The 17,945-nt window shown below is 36.7% G+C and overlaps 1 protein-coding gene across 9 annotated transcripts in view; it reads left to right on the forward strand.

Annotated features, from left to right (window-relative positions):
- Window positions 1-17,945, forward strand: part of rap1gapa (RAP1 GTPase activating protein a) — a 78,506-nt gene that overhangs the window by 48,273 nt on the left and 12,288 nt on the right. For 8 of the 9 annotated variants that reach the window (XM_084099154.1, XM_084099152.1, XM_084099155.1 and 5 more), the window contains 13 exons: window positions 1,351-1,398; window positions 1,831-1,869; window positions 1,994-2,179; window positions 3,383-3,486; window positions 5,684-5,762; window positions 5,979-6,032; window positions 6,261-6,344; window positions 7,296-7,396; window positions 8,431-8,560; window positions 12,258-12,413; window positions 12,508-12,579; window positions 14,148-14,234; window positions 15,887-16,027. In XM_084099154.1, coding sequence (XP_083955280.1) covers window positions 1,351-1,398; window positions 1,831-1,869; window positions 1,994-2,179; window positions 3,383-3,486; window positions 5,684-5,762; window positions 5,979-6,032; window positions 6,261-6,344; window positions 7,296-7,396; window positions 8,431-8,560; window positions 12,258-12,413; window positions 12,508-12,579; window positions 14,148-14,234; window positions 15,887-16,027 — 1,281 coding nt within the window. Of the gene's footprint in view, window positions 1-1,350; window positions 1,399-1,830; window positions 1,870-1,993; window positions 2,180-3,382; window positions 3,487-5,683; window positions 5,763-5,978; window positions 6,033-6,260; window positions 6,345-7,295; window positions 7,397-8,430; window positions 8,561-12,257; window positions 12,414-12,507; window positions 12,580-14,147; window positions 14,235-15,886; window positions 16,028-17,787; window positions 17,932-17,945 lie in introns of all 9 variants that reach the window. The other variant, XM_084099150.1, reaches the window with a different exon arrangement.

Consider the following 17,945-nt stretch of genomic DNA (forward strand, 5'->3'; position numbering starts at 1 on the left):
CAGGATGTTATATTTCGTATAATGGCTGTAAATAGCCACAACGCATTCTCATCCTAGGGCGTCATATACTGACGCTTTTGAAATTTCTTCAATATCCGACGCAAAGGGCACCCTTTAGCGTCAATATGAGACACCGGTTATGGGTAGGTTTAGGTCTGGGGTAGGTTTAGGGTTAGACCGCTAGGAGGCGCCTCCTAGACTCATATTTATCTGCGTCTCATATTGACGCCTAAGGGTGCCCTGTGCGTCGGATATTGAAGAAAATTCAAAAGCGTCAGTATATGACGCCTTGGGATGAGAACGGGCTGATAGCCATGTAAATATTTGAACGTCTTCTCCCTGCACGCTCACAATCCTGTTTTGATCTTGTGTTCCACTGTCTGCCATATTCATAAAACCTGATTAAAGAGAATAAAAAACAGTTCTTTGTCTAAGACTGATCTAATATAGATCTATATAAATATGCTCTTTTAAAATATTGTTTAAATGCATGTGAGCTTTCTTTTAAAAAGATTTTATGGTCTTTCATAATCTTTATTTATGAATGTCCCATTATGTCGTTTAACTTTTTTCATGCATTCTTTCCCCTGGTGATTGCCTGTTTTATCCTTGCACTGATGTTTAATCTTGCGTGGATAGTTTTAGTCTCTTTTTTATTAATTACATCATATTTTCTTGTAAATCATACTTTTAATGTGAAATAATTTCTCAAAATATATATATATTTTTTTCAGAATATATCCTCTTTAAGTACAAATTACATTACAATAATAACATTAATTAATATATTTATTTTTGCTAAAAGGGAATTTGCTAAGATTGCATTGTTCCGCTAATTGCAGCTCATATACAGTAAGCCACATTTGCAAACATTGACAAATAATGACAATTAATTATTATATTGGTAGCACTTTATTTTACAGTCCTGTTCCCCATGTACATACAATGTACTTATAGTAATTGTAATAACTAGGTACTTACCCTAAACCTAACCTTAACCCATGTAGTTACCTTTTATTAACAAGTACTTTTTTAGGTGAATATCCTGTAAGTACACGTTGGTGCACGTACTGTAAAATAGTGCAACCATTACATTAATTTAAATACTCCATGTTTCGTGCCAAAATACCATGCATAGAAGTGAACTGAATGATAATCCCATTGTGTCTTTCTTAAGATGTATATTCTTGTAATTTATAAACTGATATTTCCTTTTCTTTTTTAAAAGGCATAAAAGTATGACCAGATTCCTCTTCCTGAGTAGATCTAACCAAGGTGTTACTTTTTCTTTCACACGTGGGCTGTCAGGGCTGCTATAGGGCTGACAGATTCTTTCTTTTTATCTTTCAGAGCAACAGAATGGACGAGCAACGAAGCACTCTTCCTCCTCCTCTCAAAGTACGTTCACCTCACCGGCTCCCTTTTGTCCCTGTACACACGCACACTCACAATAATACAAAACACGTATTGTCTGAAGGCCACAGGCTGCTGTTTTATCTGCGGGCAGACGGCTTCAAATAGAAGAGCTGGTTATCAGTCAAGCTGGTGCATCTAGTTTTCAAAGACATCCGTAGCCCACTTTCCCTTGCACTAATGGAACTGCAATCAAATAAGATTAGCTGGTGCTGAGCAATATTCTCTGGCCTGAGGCCTCAGTGCCTGTAAAGAATCAAACCGATTGTACCATGTACAGTTAGTTCTCTTAAATAAACCAGCAGACGAGCAAGCAGTGTATTTTTTGCTCCTTGGGTCATTGGAGTTTAAAAACGGTCTGTTGCAACTAAATGAATCCACTGCATAATTAATGTTTTGAACATCATTTTGTTACAGACTGAGGAAGACTACATTCCTTACCCCAGCGTCCATGAGGTAAACCAGATCAAAATAAAGAGCTGACAGAAATTGTTATTGCAGTCGAATTCTCAGTGGAATTTATTGTGGGCTTGCACGATTGACTGTCAGTGTAATTGTTTTTCTTTGCTGTCTCTGTCAGGTTCTCGGCAGACAGAGTCCATTTCCCTTGATTCTGCTGCCCCAGTTTGGGGGTTATTGGATCGAAGGGACCAATCACGAGCTGAGCAATGGAATTGACCCGGAGCAGCTCCTGTCTCCCACCTCACGTTTCAAACTGGAGAGCAACACCACAGCTAAGATCTACAGGAAACATTTTCTGGGAAAAGTAAGGATTTATTTAAACAAAGTAATAGTTCAGCCAAAAGTGGTTAATCATGTCATCATTTACTAACCTTCATGTCATTAGAAAACTGTATGACTTTCTTTCTTGCATGGAACACAAGAAGTGAATTTTCTAATGAAAATAAAAATGCAAAAACTATCACCGTAAAACTGTCATAAAATAGTCCATTCATGTATTATATTTCCATATGCACTATATGTTTCAGGCACTATATTAACGCACTATAAGTTTGCACTAAAGACATTTGATAGCTTTGTGAGAGGAACAGCGCAATAATTATTAATAAGTCATTATTAACTGCAAATCTGCCCTAGCTCTACTCGGCATGTTTTTGAGGGTGTTTACACTTTAGTTTTAGTGTGATTAAAAGAAACTCTAGTGTGATTGCTCTGTTAGTGCAGCTCATTTGAATAAATGTGAACACTGCCATCCGAACCCTGGTGCGCACCAAACGAGCGGAACGAGACCCACCTTTTCAGGGGGTATTTGTCTGCTTCCAAGCGAACTTTGGTGCGGTTCGGCTGTAATATGAATGCAAAATGGACCACAGACATTTACAAGTTTTATAAGTTCTTCATGAGTTCTCAACTGGTAAAAATACCATCATATGTACGCACATACAACGACTGCATTTAGCCCAGCAAACAGCATAAGTTTAGATGTTCCTTTGCAAAATATACGTCATCAAAGCTGTTTTTTGTTTTATATTTTTAGGGTCAGTGTTGAAAATGAGTGTGAATGCTAAGCGAACCAGGACTATCATTTTCTTTTTTTTGGTCCAGGCCAAAATAAATCAAGAGAACAACTTATATTTCATTTTTTTTATCACACAATATAGCTCACAAAATTAGTGTCGAAAATGCATAGAAAAAGCTAAACATTCAGAATGGAACCACTCATCTATCATTTGAATAAGTTTCAATGATATAATTGTTAGCAAATGTAACCTAATTACAGCAATGTGACACTGCAGCAGCCAGACATAATGAAGATTTATTAGGTTTAGCTTCAATGGGCGTAATGTATTCACATCTAATATCCATTATAAATTAGACTAATGTGCATAAAGAAGTGGTCGGTTAGCCCTTAGGTTTGTGGTGGAGTGTTGAGACTAAAAAATGAGATGAGTTTGCAAGTGTGAAGATGAATGAACGCTCACAGCTTCGCCTTCTGCTCCTTCATTAGGAACACTTTAATTATTATACAGTGGACAGTGCCCTGGGCCACCTGGTGTTCTCCATGAAATATGATGTTATCGGGGACCAAGAGCATCTCCGTCTCATGCTCAGGTATGACCTTTTCCTTTCCTCTTTTTTGTTCTCCATCCATTCTAGATTGCTTCTCCCTTCCCCCAAATCAATCACTTTTTTTTTTCCTGGCCTCATGTCCTGCCAAATGTCTTTATCGTGTGAATGAGGGGGGCTAATGAAGGGCTTAGTTTCTGGCACAGCTCCACTACTTTGTTTTGAACTTTGGCTTTTACTGTGGACATTAAAAAGAACACACTGATATCTATTCCTTGACAACAACTGTGAATGTTTCCTGGGACTCACAATAAAACCTCTTTTCTCGCAGATTAAACAGGCCAAATGTACACGCCACCCTCATTTCCGCATTAGGCACCAGATGGACAATATAGGCCAATGTGTGTGGGTTGAGGGATGGCAGCAGGATGTTCTTGTTATCAAATCCATGTGACACATTTAATGATGCCACAATGACACTGAGTTTGGAGCGGTTAATAAGTGTTACTGTTGTAGGTCTGGGCTGTGTTGTGCTTTAATATCATTAGAAGCTACACTGTAAAAAATTTTACCGTGATTTTTACGGTAAAAAAACGGCAGCTGTGGTTGCCAGAACTTTACCGTCAAAAATATGGTAGCAACCCTTTATTGGTTTTACAGACTTAACTTAAAATTTACAGTAATAAACCGTATTTTATTATCTGATATAATGTGAATTTACCGTCCTAATGAAGTATAATATCTGTTTTGTACCATTGTAATACACTGATAACCACCAATCACAGCAGTGATGATAGTCACATGATCAATCAAAGCTCATCACAAGCAGCTCTTCCACAAGAAAGTTAATACTATAGAAGCTGCACAGTGTCATTCACACAAACATTAAACACCATCACGTCAACACACATGAAATTTTAAAAATGCAATAAACATTAATTTAACAACATTAAATGTAACATAAAACCCTAATGTACATAACTGATTAGAAAAAACGAAGAAAACTATGAAGAAACAGTTATTTCAACAAAAATACATCAAATGTGAAGTGTCACACAGGGAATTGTGGGAATGTCAATTTACGGTTTTTCACTGTAAATTATACAATGAGTTGTTCTTTTTCACTTTCAAAAACTGTAAATTTAACGGTATTTTACAGTAAAATTACCATTAGATCTATCACAGTTATTTACCGTATATAGTACGGAAACTTTCTGTTAACCAATTAACAGTTTTTCACTGTAGCATTTTTACAGTCTTTTACCATTAAAATTACTTTTTTACAGTGTATGTTTTTGAACTGCCAGGGAAAACAAGAAATAGTTTTTTTGTTGCTTTGTAAACCTCACAAAATGATGCTTTATTTTTGCCTAATACAAGAACAAACAATTTGTTAATGGGGTAAAAAATATATATATTTAATTAATTTAATTAATGAAGTATTTATACATGAAAACATTAGATTTTCATCCTCCAATTAAATTAGATTTTCAAATAAATTTGTCTTTTTACATTTAAGTTTTGCTATTTATGCCATAAAACTATTTGTTGTCAGTGTGGTAAGATTTTGGCATTAATACCATGGGGAAAAACTGCCATATAGATATTTTTAATATTATCTCATAATTTGACAGCAAGTATATTAGGCTGCTGTCACTTTAAGACCTGACGGACAGATCCATTATAATGTTACACACACATTTTCTTTCTCAACTGTTTACATTCACTTAAAACATAACTGACTGTGTTTACGAGAATGCTTGCCAAGATCGGCATTTTGACATTATTTTGTGTGTATCTGACTGTTTAAGCGCAATAAGCAGCAAAAAAGAACTCAATTTACTACTGAGAGGCTGCTTTACGTGCGCGCCCTTTGCGGTAATGAGTAAAATTATGTACAGTATGCGCAACCACACGGCAATTCATATTCATCCGGAGCAAATGAAAAATTTGAGTGAGGGGAGGCGGGTTTGTGTGTCAACTCGCTGTCGGAGAGATTCATGAGAGAGCGAGAAAGCGCAGCTGGTATCTGTTATCTATTCTGTGGAAAATGAGTATTGGAAGCGTTTTAGATAGGCTATTTCAGTATCAAAAAATCGATATTTTTGACAACACTACAATGCACTTTATTATTTCAGATGCCTTTTTTAAAGACTACAATTGAAAACTGTATATATATGAAATGTGTGTGTATATTGCAGTGTTTAACTTGAATCTTATGTTGTCTTTCTTTTTTTTACAGAACAAAAATGAAAACGTATCACGATGTGATTCCAATATCTTGTCTAACCGAATTCCCTAACATTGTCCAGATGGCCAAGGTGAGAGTGAATCATGCGAGGAGGGGGTGAAGGGGTCAGCACTATTGTTTTCATGCCCTCCAATTCATCACACTTCTCTCTGAGTGACATGACCGATTGTCTCACTCCCCCATGAGTCTGTTCTGTCCTGCCTGGACAGATGACCATAGTGTTCACTTTTGCAAGATCAAATGAGAATGAGAATCAATATGTGCTTTGTCTTTTCGTTATTATCAGCTCGTCTGTGAAGAGGTGAACGTGGACCGCTTTTTCCCAGTGCTTTACCCAAAGGTACGCAACTCTACATCTTTGTATGACCCATGTGCAGCATAGTGATAAGCTTTATACACCAATGCATGATCCTGAATCATTTGTCCTGGTTAATTTAAGTGTGGCACTGGGAAATACACTAGTTTCAGCAGAAGTGTTGCTCTGCGTCTCTCAAGGGTTTGCAGTGTTGACAGAGCGGTACCTAAAGGACACTTATCATGCTATTTAAATCATCTACCCCTCCCGCAGGCCTCCAGACTCATTGTCACATTCGACGAACACGTCATAAGCAACAACTTCAAGTTTGGAGTCATTTATCAGAAGTTTGGACAGGTGAGTCGCATGGGAAGCCTCATCTCCGTTTGCTCCTGTCATTTAGCAGATGCACAGAGATGAATTGTTGCTGTAACTCACCTTCATAATTCATCTTTATTTAGAACACCACCTTTGAAAATTGATGTTTTGAATTAAACATCTAACAAAGTAGTCCTTCCTGCCCTCGACCTCACAATGGCTCCTCTGCTTAGACAACAATCAAACCATTGTCTTCATTTGTCTTGTATTAAAATCATAAGGCTATTGTTCCCAGAGAAGAGCTTTGATTACATTAGGACAGTCATTGACCTTTAAGGCCGCAGAGAGGAGCCGAGAGAGAGCTAGAGGTACTTAAGAGGTTCTTCGAGGAGGTTTGCCAGCAACACCCTTAGCGTATTAGCATCAGAACGGAGGACTGACTAACCTCTTCATCTCACAGATCGATGTGTTTACATACTCAACCTTTCCAGTGTGTGCTGCAAGAACACCAAGGCCTTTGATGGGATGTGCTCATGTTCGAAATGCACCTTATGGATCAGCCCTCAAATCTTCCGCTTGCCCTTATTTGACATTAAATGGGAGACTATGTTTATTCAGAGGAACAATTAGCATTTGCATCAAGCTAATTGACCCATGATGAGCCATTTAGGTTTGCTAATTTTAGAGTTTCCTTTTGTCCTCATCAAGATGTTCTTGCTTTTTTGTTTGTGGGTTCATTTCATTTGGGTTTTGTTGAATGTCAGGCTTTGTGCTGTAACATTATGTGGTCTTGCTATTGTGATTTGGGATATCTGAAAGGCTGAATTACTTTATTTTGTTCTGTAATTGAAGTTATGATAATGCATGAAGCTTCTTTGTTGCATAGGCCTCAACAGAACCATTGTGCCTGGTGGGTGTCTACTGCCAAGGATACTTAAGTACAAATGTTTGCTTGAATCTTATCAGCATCATGTGTTTTTATCTGTGTAGACCTCAGAGGAGGAGTTGTTTGGGAATAACGAGGAGGGTCCTGCTTTGGTGGAGTTTTTAGAGTTTCTGGGACAGAAAATCGAGCTCCATGACTTCAAAGGGTAACACTTATAAACAGAACGCTCTTACTCTCTCTCAGTACGGCACGAGCGAAATGTAGATGCACTAGATGAAATAACTGCGTGCATTAATTAAAATAGAAGCTTTGAATGTTGGAGTTAAAAGTGCGCATCTGAGGAGAGATTTCACAAAGAATAAATTACACTTGCTTTTAGAGTTGTTTATTTGCACTTGCTTGACCCCCAAATCACACAAAATATCTACCTACAATTTTACCTGAAAAAGAAAGTGACTTTAAATTCTTATGGTGCTACAGTATGTCTGCATATTTAGTGCCTGATTAAACTGGATTGCTGCAAATAATTGAAATAAAGCTAAAATAAAATGCTGTATAAATATTAAATGAAAAACTTAAACTTAAAAAAACTTTAAGATCTGAAAACGAATAATAAATTAAAGCTAAATAGAAATGTTTAAAGAAAAACAAAAACTAATAAAAATGACAAAAGCACATAACAGAAAATAAAAACGAATTCAAAAAATAAATAATAGTATATACTAATAGTATACAATAGTATATAAATAATACTAAAACTAAAGAACTAAATAAAATAATTAATTTACAATAATAATAAAGGAATATTAATATATTTATATAGGAATATTTTTATTTATTAATTAAAATTAAAATGCAAATTAATCACTTTTAAATGGTAAAAATTGTCTGATTTAATTAAAAAAATTTAAATATACTGAAATTTAACAACAAATAATACAATAATATAAATCTTTCAAAATTGACAAAATAAATAGACATATCAAAAACCAGTCGCTTTTCTCTTTCGTTTATCCTTCAAATAATTTATTCCTTAATTTAATTTTATTTGGCTCCTCCATATATTGCCATAAAATACCATTTAGTGAGTTCGTCCATGAGTGTTCTTTTTGTAACCTTTATGAATACAGTATATCCCTATTATAAAGGATACAAAGTCTTGGATGTGATTTTTAATGCTAATGCTAATGCTAAAATTCATGTCTTGTCTGCAAAACCTCTGTATATGTTTCCTTCTAGGTTTCGTGGAGGGTTGGACGTGACACATGGACAGACAGGCTCTGAGTCTGTGTACCACAATTTCCACAACAAGGAGATCATGTTCCATGTGTCAACTAAGCTGCCTTACACAGAGGGCGATACACAGCAGGTACTCACCATCGCACCAAGCTGTGGGTTAACTCATATCACATGTGCTTTCCTTGTTATTATTACATGGCTCTGTGGAATACTTGATTCTGATTGGTCAATCGCGCCATCCAGCAGTATGTTATTCCTCGAACCGCTGAAAACAGATAACACAGGCTCATCCGGGTTACTGAAGTCAGCATCGCTATACGCTTGCTAGGAACAGTTTTTTTTTCATGGGAGTTTTAGCATTTTGTGAGCTAATAAAATATTAAAACTAAGTCAAATCAATATTTTGTGTACAATTATTTAATTACGTCATCCAGTATCATGGACTCGCTCTCTCTTGTTTCACACAAACGCAGCTGCTGCCATTTTGTGATGATTGTTTTGTACACTGTTGAATTATAAGATACAAACAGGTACGATTTTAAAACAGTTTCATCTCAAATCAATATCTCTTATCCCCATAATTATTTATGTGGCAAAATGCCGTGGAATAAGTGGTATGACTGTACCGGATCCCTTAAATGTCTGTCTAGTTTGAACTTGCCGTGCTAGCAACTGCTCTCTCCGTGGAAGTGTTGCGTTTAAAGACCTAATAAATTATTTAGACTCAGATCAATATTTCGTGTCTAATTATTTACTTATGTGGCAAGTAGCCGTGTAATAAGCGGGTTGTTATCTCAGAATATCTCAAGATCTGATCTCCCTGTCGGTGTTTATTCAGAGTTAACAACCGGCTGGATGTACATTATCCCTTTCTGAGAACCTTCAATCAGTACAAATGTTGTAAGCGTTAGTATGACAAAATATAATGATGATCCATCTCTGTAATGATCCATCTCTGTAGATACTATTCTGATATTAAAAAAAAAAAAAAAAAAAAAACAGGCCACATAGGTATAAGACATCTGGATCGACAGGAGGGTTGAAATCCATTCCAATATGCTGTTTCCTGCAGCCACACTCTGCTGATGTGCTGGCAGATGATTGTTGACTCATAAAGTGACCTTTATTCTGCACCTTCACTGGCAGTGCTGCTCCCTCAGAGGAAGAGTGTTTTTAGAGCTTACTCCTCAGGGAATCTTCTGCATTTAGAACACATGAACCGAGCTCCTCTCTCTCTCTCACTCTCTTGCTGTCATGTGTGCACACACTCTGCAGTGATTGGAGGTTGACAGCAGATCAAGTTGGTGAACTGATGTCCATGTTTAAATGAGCGGCAACAACCTCTGTGTTTGTCCTTGCCAGCCATCTGTTGTGACATGTTGTGAAAAACAACTTCAGCACATGGCATCATTGACACATAAATTCAACCTTCAAAATGAATCGGATTTATCATGAGATGTCAGTCCGAAGAGCATTTAACGGCACTCATCGCAACTGTGGTTTTGTTTACCACATCAAATACCTATGTTTGGACTGGCTCATTTCATTCCTACGCATTAAAGTATGAAATGTTGAGCTACATTGTCAATATATTCATGTATAAAATATGTACAGGCCAGTGGTGTAGTCTACGTGATACGCAGGTATACGCCGTATACCCACTAGAAAAGGCCAAGGATTTCCGTATACCCACTTAAAAAATCGTGAGGATGCGTAACAACTTCGTTTTGTGTCAGAACTTTCACTTTCATTCATAAATTCACCCCGTCTGTGTTTGCGAAGCGACACCGAATCGCGGAATCCAGTCACAAATGGAGCTTGCTAAGCAGAACGTCACCGAATTTGGCTATTTTTGAATGAATAAATCAAAAGTAGGGCTGTACAATGAATCAAATCTCGATATGGACTAGTGTCTGTGAATATTAAAGTTAAAAGAGACTGCAATTGTTCTACGCGTCTCTGGGAATGAATGAGCGCTCAATGTGTGCTCCACCACACACACACACACAAACACACACACTGAAGCACGCGTGATCACGCTCGTGGTGTTTTCAGCGTTTCACTGTATTGAGACATGAGCTACTACATGTGCACTTCATCGCAGAGCTGCTATGAGAGTCACTTCACGAGAATTTCACCATTTCATTTGATAAAAGTCATTCATTCGTTTCATATACAAACACATAGAAACTGTATTGTCTTTACGACAACCTGTCAAAATGAAAGTTCGGTATAACTTGAAGAAATTATAACAGAAATATATTACTATTGCACAGTAGAGTTTACTTCAAGTAGGCCTAATAATAATAATAATAATAGTTTATTAAAACACACAGAAACTCAAATGTCTACAACCCACCAAAATAAAAGTTCGGTCTAACTCAAAGAAATTAAAAAGAAGTAAAAATGAATTTTAAAATAATAATAATAATAATAATAAAATCTATTAAAACGTTATTTTAAGGGAATATCACACAAGTTTTCATACATGTTTTAATTTAAAGAGTAGCCTAAACTTGCCAAAACAATAACACCATTTTTTTTTTCAAAAACACCATTTCTAAAAGTAAATTTGTATTTGTGCTTATAATGTTTCATTTTTTTATTATTTTATTGTAAACTGATAAAACCTGTGCTTCAGGGACCATATTCATATAACATCTAAGGCTAAATGTAGCTCTTAACTGGCTGAGTTAGATGGTGATTAACACTAAACAGTAGAAAATCAGTCCAGTCTCCCCAGCTGTAAATGGCTGTTAAAGTCTTGTGTTGCTTATAATAAATTGACATGTTGATAACACCTAATATTTCATAATGCTCTCAATTACATGTCGATGCATACTTTATGCATTAGTGAGTGTGGTGGTGCTTATGGGCTGACGGTCTGGGATGGGTGAGTATGAGGAGGCGGCGGCGGGGGTTGGGGGGGGGGGGGGGGGGATATTACAGTATACTCACTACAAAAAACTAGACTACACCACTGGTACAGGCTATGCACAATGTAGCACGTATTTGAGTGCCTTATTGATAATAGATTTTGCATAATAAAAGTATTAAAAACACATGTTTTCATTAAAACTGTATTTAAGCTAATTTATTATGTGCTACTATTCTTTAAAATTTGTGTTCTTTAGAACACTACTGTTCAAAAATTTGGGGGCTCAGCATGACTTCTTTTTTCCAAATATGTTAATACTTTTTTTTCAGCAAATACACATTAAATTGGTCAAAAGTTGAAGACATTTATATTCTATTTCAAATAAATTTATATTGACCAAAGAATCCTTGAACAAATGTATCACAGTTGTCTTAAGCAGCACAGCTGTTTTCAAGGTTGATTATAATGTTTTTTTTTACATAAAATTTGCATATTGATTTCTGAAGGATCATGTGACACTGAAGATTGGAGTAATGACAACTGAAAATTCACAGGGATAAATAACATTTTAAAATATATTCAAATAGAAAACAGCTATTTTAAAATGTAATAATGTAGTCATATTTCACAATACTACTTTTTAACTGTAGTGTAGGTTTGTTAAAGGTTAATTGTTGGCCTTTATGAAACTATGATGAATAGGTGTTATGCATCATACATTACTATATTGTGTATTTTAGCTGCAACACTGTATTGACCAATCAGCATCCAGGACCCATTTTTTGAATTATTCTTTGACTTGAAAGCTGCTAATCCATTAAAAATTTTCCAAATGAATTCCCACTCTAACAACTGTTTAGTATTTGAGTTTGCATACATGTTAAAAGTGCAGTTACATGAGGAGATTTTAAATGAATATGAAAATAAACTCTCTTGTGTCCTGTTATAGCTGCAGAGGAAGAGGCATATAGGAAATGACATCGTGGCCATCGTGTTTCAAGAGGAGAGCACTCCATTTGTGCCAGACATGATTGCTTCCAACTTCCTGCATGCCTATGTAGTGGTGCAAGTGGAAAATGCCTGTTCTGACAACGTTCTCTACAAAGTACTGTACATCATCACAGTATTACTGCAATCTAGAGCTTCTATAACACTTCCCTGTGAGTCATTAAATGATACACATATTTGTCATTCTCCAGGTTTCGGTAACTGCGCGAGATGACGTCCCATTCTTCGGACCACCCCTCCCCAACCCAGCCATTTTTAAGAAAGTGAGTTGATTAATCTAATTTAGATGCATTGCACTAGCAACATCAAGTCATGGGTTCAGTTCTTAAGGAATGCATTGATTAAATATATACAGTACTTAAAATGCTCTTTAAAGCCTGGAACACACCAAGCCGACGCCGACGAACTAGCGCTGATGAAAGCCGACTGTGTTGTCGCCTCGCGTTGGGGTAAAAAGCTGCACTTGAACACACCGAGAGAACTACAGCCGACTGTCAGCTAAAATGTGTGTTCTGTGCCTGCGTGTAAATGAGACAACTGTCTATTTCTGTAGATATATTCATCTATATTCGTCATTCAAAAAGGGAAACCGACGCTGCAGGCTGCAGATACACAAACCATAAACAAAGCAGTGCGTGCTTATCGTTTTGAATATCAATCTTGCAAAACACTTTCTTTATTCCACTCCGCTCATGTTAATATTGGAATATTCGCCAAGGAACACTCAGGTAAGATGACGTAACATTAGAACAGCCTTCTTTCTGTACCGTTTTGATTTCTTTGCTCGCTGTTTTGCTATTATTCTCGTGCACTGACTCGTTCATTAAGCTGAACAGCCAATCAGAGTTCTCTCTCTCACCGACGGCCCAATGCCGATTCAACATGTCAAATCGGCCGAAAAAAAGCTGACGAGGACCAATTTCAGCTGACGGTGCGGAACACACTGAGAAAACTTAGTCGGCCGACACACAAAAACTGCCCGACGGCTGACCGTCGGCTTGGTGTGTTCCAGGCTTAAGAGGCATTTGGAAGGAAAAAGTATCTGCCAAATACTACACTGCCTTTCAAAAGTTTGGGGTCTATTAGATTGTTTTAAATGTTTTTGAAATAAATCTCTTATGCTCTCCAAGGCTGCATTTATTTGGTCAAAATACTGTAAAACAATAATATTGTGAAATATAATTTAAAGTAACTGTTGTCTGTTTTAATATATTTTGAAATGTAATTTATTCCTGTGTTGGCAAAGCTGATTTTTTTTTTGCATCATTACTCCAGTCTTCACTGTCACATGATCCTTCAGAAATCATTCTAATATGCTGATTTGCTGCAAATAAGAAACATTTCTTATTATTATCAATGTTGAAAATAGTTGAAACTAATATTTTTTCAGGATTCTTTGATTAATAGAAGATTTAAAAAATTTGTTTGAAATGCAAAGTTCTGTCATGAAACTTTAGATGCATTTGCTGTAGCAGTTGCAGCGCGCTTTCAGAAACCCTCCATCTTCCCCAGCTCCACCTGTATAGATCTGCTACGGGTAATTCATGTATGCTATAATGTAGAGCAGCAGCAAACATATCAACATTGTCATAGCCATTACCATGCCAAACACTCAGAGAGTTGTCATGACTGAAATAATTATATATATATATATATATATATATATATATATATATATATATATATATATATATAACTGACCCCAAAACTGACCCCAAACTTTTGAACAGTATTGTACAGTATGTAATGAAAACAAAAAAAACCCCACTAATTTCCATCCAATTGTCTTTCTCTCATTTGTTCTCCTCCTACATCATTCTGCCTCTTACAGGGTCCAGAGTTTCATGAATTCTTGCTTTCCAAGCTGATCAATGCTGAATACGCTTGTTACAAAGCTGAAAAATTTGCCAAATTAGAGGTGAGTGACTGTAAGATGTCAGAAATCAGTGCTCATATAGTCATCACAAGAAAGACATGTTCCTGGATCAAAATCTTTTGTTGTTCCTAGAACAATAATCCTGTCCAAAAACATAGTCCTAAAATCAGCGGGAAATGATTGGTGAAGAAAAATGGTAAAGAAACTTGACATTAAAGTGCCCCTATTGTGCAATTTTAAAGGCTCCTAATTTTGTTTCGGAGGTCTCCTACAACAGTTTTACATGCATCAAAGGTCAAAAAACACTTCCATTTTCTCATAATATACTTTGCACATCACCACATTCAACTCGGCAGATTAACTCAATTTCAGCTCAGAAGGCTTCCTCAGTCCTCAAGTCCTACAGTCCTAAGACAGTAACGATAGCGTCAATTTTACCATATAAATTCAAGCGCGAGTCCGATGATGAAACATTGGAAGAACTAGTTATTCAACCCGAAACTCCAACGCAAGTACAACTTGAGCAGGACGTTTCTCAGTGATACACTACTCAGTTTGAGGTACATTATGAGATGTTGCAACTGCAATTCCTCACCATCAGCATTAACAAGTGTGATCCATCAACAAACTGATGTGTATATTTCAAATTTATTGCGGTGCACATGAATGACTGAATGAATGAATGAGGCATTTATATAGCGCTTTCATATGTACTACTCTACACCCAAAGCTCTGCTCAACCAGCGGGAACTGTATTATTAACAGTATCAATAACAGTGCACACGTTAGCCGAGCTCTAACGTGAATGATTGATGTAACATTAAAGTTTGCAAAACAAATCTTGCTCCATCCTCTATCTTTACTCAAAGTAGTAAGAACGAGAGACAATCTGCATTAATAGACAGTTTTAGGTAATAGTGGCCCACTGCTGCTTAGCAGAAGTATTTCAGTAAGACAGTAATAACGTGAGTTACACAATATAAAACACAAAACGGAGTATTTTGAACACCCGGTAGAAATTATATACATCAATAATTAATTATTCATACTTACAGAACTTGTGATTCTGAGGAGCAAGCTGGTAAAAAAAAACGAAGTACTGACTCATCTTTCAAGAGCAAGCGTTCCGTTTTAGGGCGGGTCAAGTTGTTCGTGGGCGGACAACATAAAACATAGGCTGGCATTATGCAAATGTCTTATCTAGTGACGTATAATCGTAAAGCAGTGGGATTCAAATTACAGACGACTCGTACAGGCGGTTCAGAGTCAATTCTTTCTTTTGGGAGACAATAACTTTGTATATCGTGCACTTTCGACTTTACAACTTTGCAGAACTTTTACATTCACAAACAGCTATATTACACACTGCATGAAAGGGAATATTCGAAAAACCATAATTGGGGTACGTTAACTTTAAACCTATCCCTTAAATCTGATTGGTTGATTGGAATGTTGTTCCAGGATCAAAAAGGATGTTGATCCAGGAACGTTTTACTTCACATTCACTCATAGAGCAAGACACATGCAACACCAAGCTAATGGGTTAAATTCCCAGGAAAATGTGATGTTGATAAAGTGTATACCTTGAATGTATTTTAAGATTTATGCAACAAATGATATATGCAGCATAAAACAAATCATCTAACATTCATTTACTATTTATATTCAAATACAATAACTCTTTTTGTTCCTAGGAGCGCACCCGGTCTGCCCTGCTGGAGACGCTGTATGAGGAGCTGCACATCAACAGTCAGGCCATGATGGGGTTGGGAGGAGAGGAGGATAAACTGGAGAATGGAGGAGGAGGGGGAGGGGGCTTCTTTGAATCATTCAAGGTAATCCACGAGGACACCGGGCTCTGGGGGTCTCTGTGAGGGCACTTACTGTACATCCAGAATAGAGGAGGATGAGGATGTTTGTGAAGCATTACTGTGGCTTGTGTGTGAATGGTGGATGTGGTGTATTCTGGTTGTTTTACAGTCATGTTAGCACTCATGAATCTTTAAAGGACGTGAGATGAGTCGTTCGTTCAAATTGTCTTTTTTGATCTTGCTGCTGTTGTTCTAAATGAACGGTAGCATTTCTTTTCTCTCTTGGGATTTAGATGGTGCCGCCTTTATGACTCCAGCTGCCAAGTGATGTATCCAATGCTACCAAAATTAAATCACTCATTACCATAATTTACACTAATTAGTCCAATTAGCACATTGTTGAACATAGATACACTCATGAGAATTAACTTGGGCTCTACACTATTTTGCTTCCTAAAATACTTTGCAAATTAATCAGTAGTACATGATTAATCATATCGTACACAGATATTTTCCTGTAATATGTAGAATTATGCGTGATGAGTATATAGTAGTGTTATTTTAGTGTCATTGAGATTTTTTAAATATATTTTAAATAAGATTTTATTTTTGTATTTTCTGTTGTCATTTTAATTTTAGTTAAAGTTTTTAAATTGTGTCGTATGTCTGGATAGTTTTGTATAATTTTTTATTTATTTTAGTTTTAGTACATCAAGTTAAACTAAGTGAAAATGAGAAATGTTGCTTTGGCAACTAGCTGAAATAAAATGTTTTTTTGTATTTTATTTAATTTCAGTTAACATTTATTTTATTTCAAGTAACGGAAATGTTTTTTATTGTTTTAGTTAACTATAATAACCCTGGTATATAGAGGTTATGGTCACACTTTAGATTAGGGTTCAATTCTCACTATTAACTAACTATATTACTTTTGTCTCAACAAACTCCTAATTACTGCTTATTATTAGTTAGTAAGGTAGTTGTTAAGTTTAGGTACTGGGTAGCATAAAGGGATGTAGAATATGGTCATGCAAAATAAGGCATTAATATGTGCTTTATAAGTACTAATAAACAGCCAATATCCTAGTAATGTGCATGCTAATTAAAAGTGAGAATTGGACCCTAAACTAAAGTGTTACCGAGGTTATTATTCAAGAAGACAGAATTTTCTATGCCCAAAATTCAAACGGCCTATAATTCATTATAGACAGACTGTTTGTATGTGCTCGACAGCCGGGTTTATAATTGAATGTGTCCAGTGGTGTTCACGCATTGATTGTGGTCATCCAGACATAAAAATCTATCAGATTTCTCAAAAATCATTTTCATTATCTCTTTTAACCTATTTTATTTGCTTCCGCAACCACTCATTCACACAGTTTTCTTCAGCAGCTGTCTGTAGACAAACACATTAGCATAAAGGATGTTCTCCAGCTCTTCTGTGGTTGTGGCATTCTGGGAGTTTTCCCTTAAAAATCGGGCAGCACTTTAGCGGGTGATGTTTAATCAATATCCATTTACACTCTTACACAGCTAGCTTCGGGAGCTCTTAGCCATCCTTTCAATGACTTCCTGTGCTCGGGCTTCATATCATTCTTCTTCTCTCTGGCCACATGCTTTTTCTTTTACGGACAAAACTGCACTCTCTCCTCACCTGTGGTTCACTCAGGTGTTACTTGAGTTGTTTTAGCAACTTGATTGATTGGCTTCAGACCCACTCCATTGGCCCACCCTGACCTGCCGCTGCTCACCGTGTCTCCTCCTCATCTCTCCCTGTGCTGTAGCGGGTGATCCGCAGCAGGAGCCAGTCTCTGGACACCATGGGCCTCAATATCAGGAAGTACACAGTCTCCAATAGTCACAGCGGCAGTTTCACCCACAACAACATCAACCACCTCTCACCAGAGACCCCCAAACCCCCTGGGATAGTAAGTAACCCCCC

This window comes from Abramis brama (assembly GCF_963993115.1).
Source record: "Abramis brama genome assembly, chromosome: 22".
NCBI lineage: Eukaryota > Metazoa > Chordata > Actinopteri > Cypriniformes > Leuciscidae > Abramis > Abramis brama.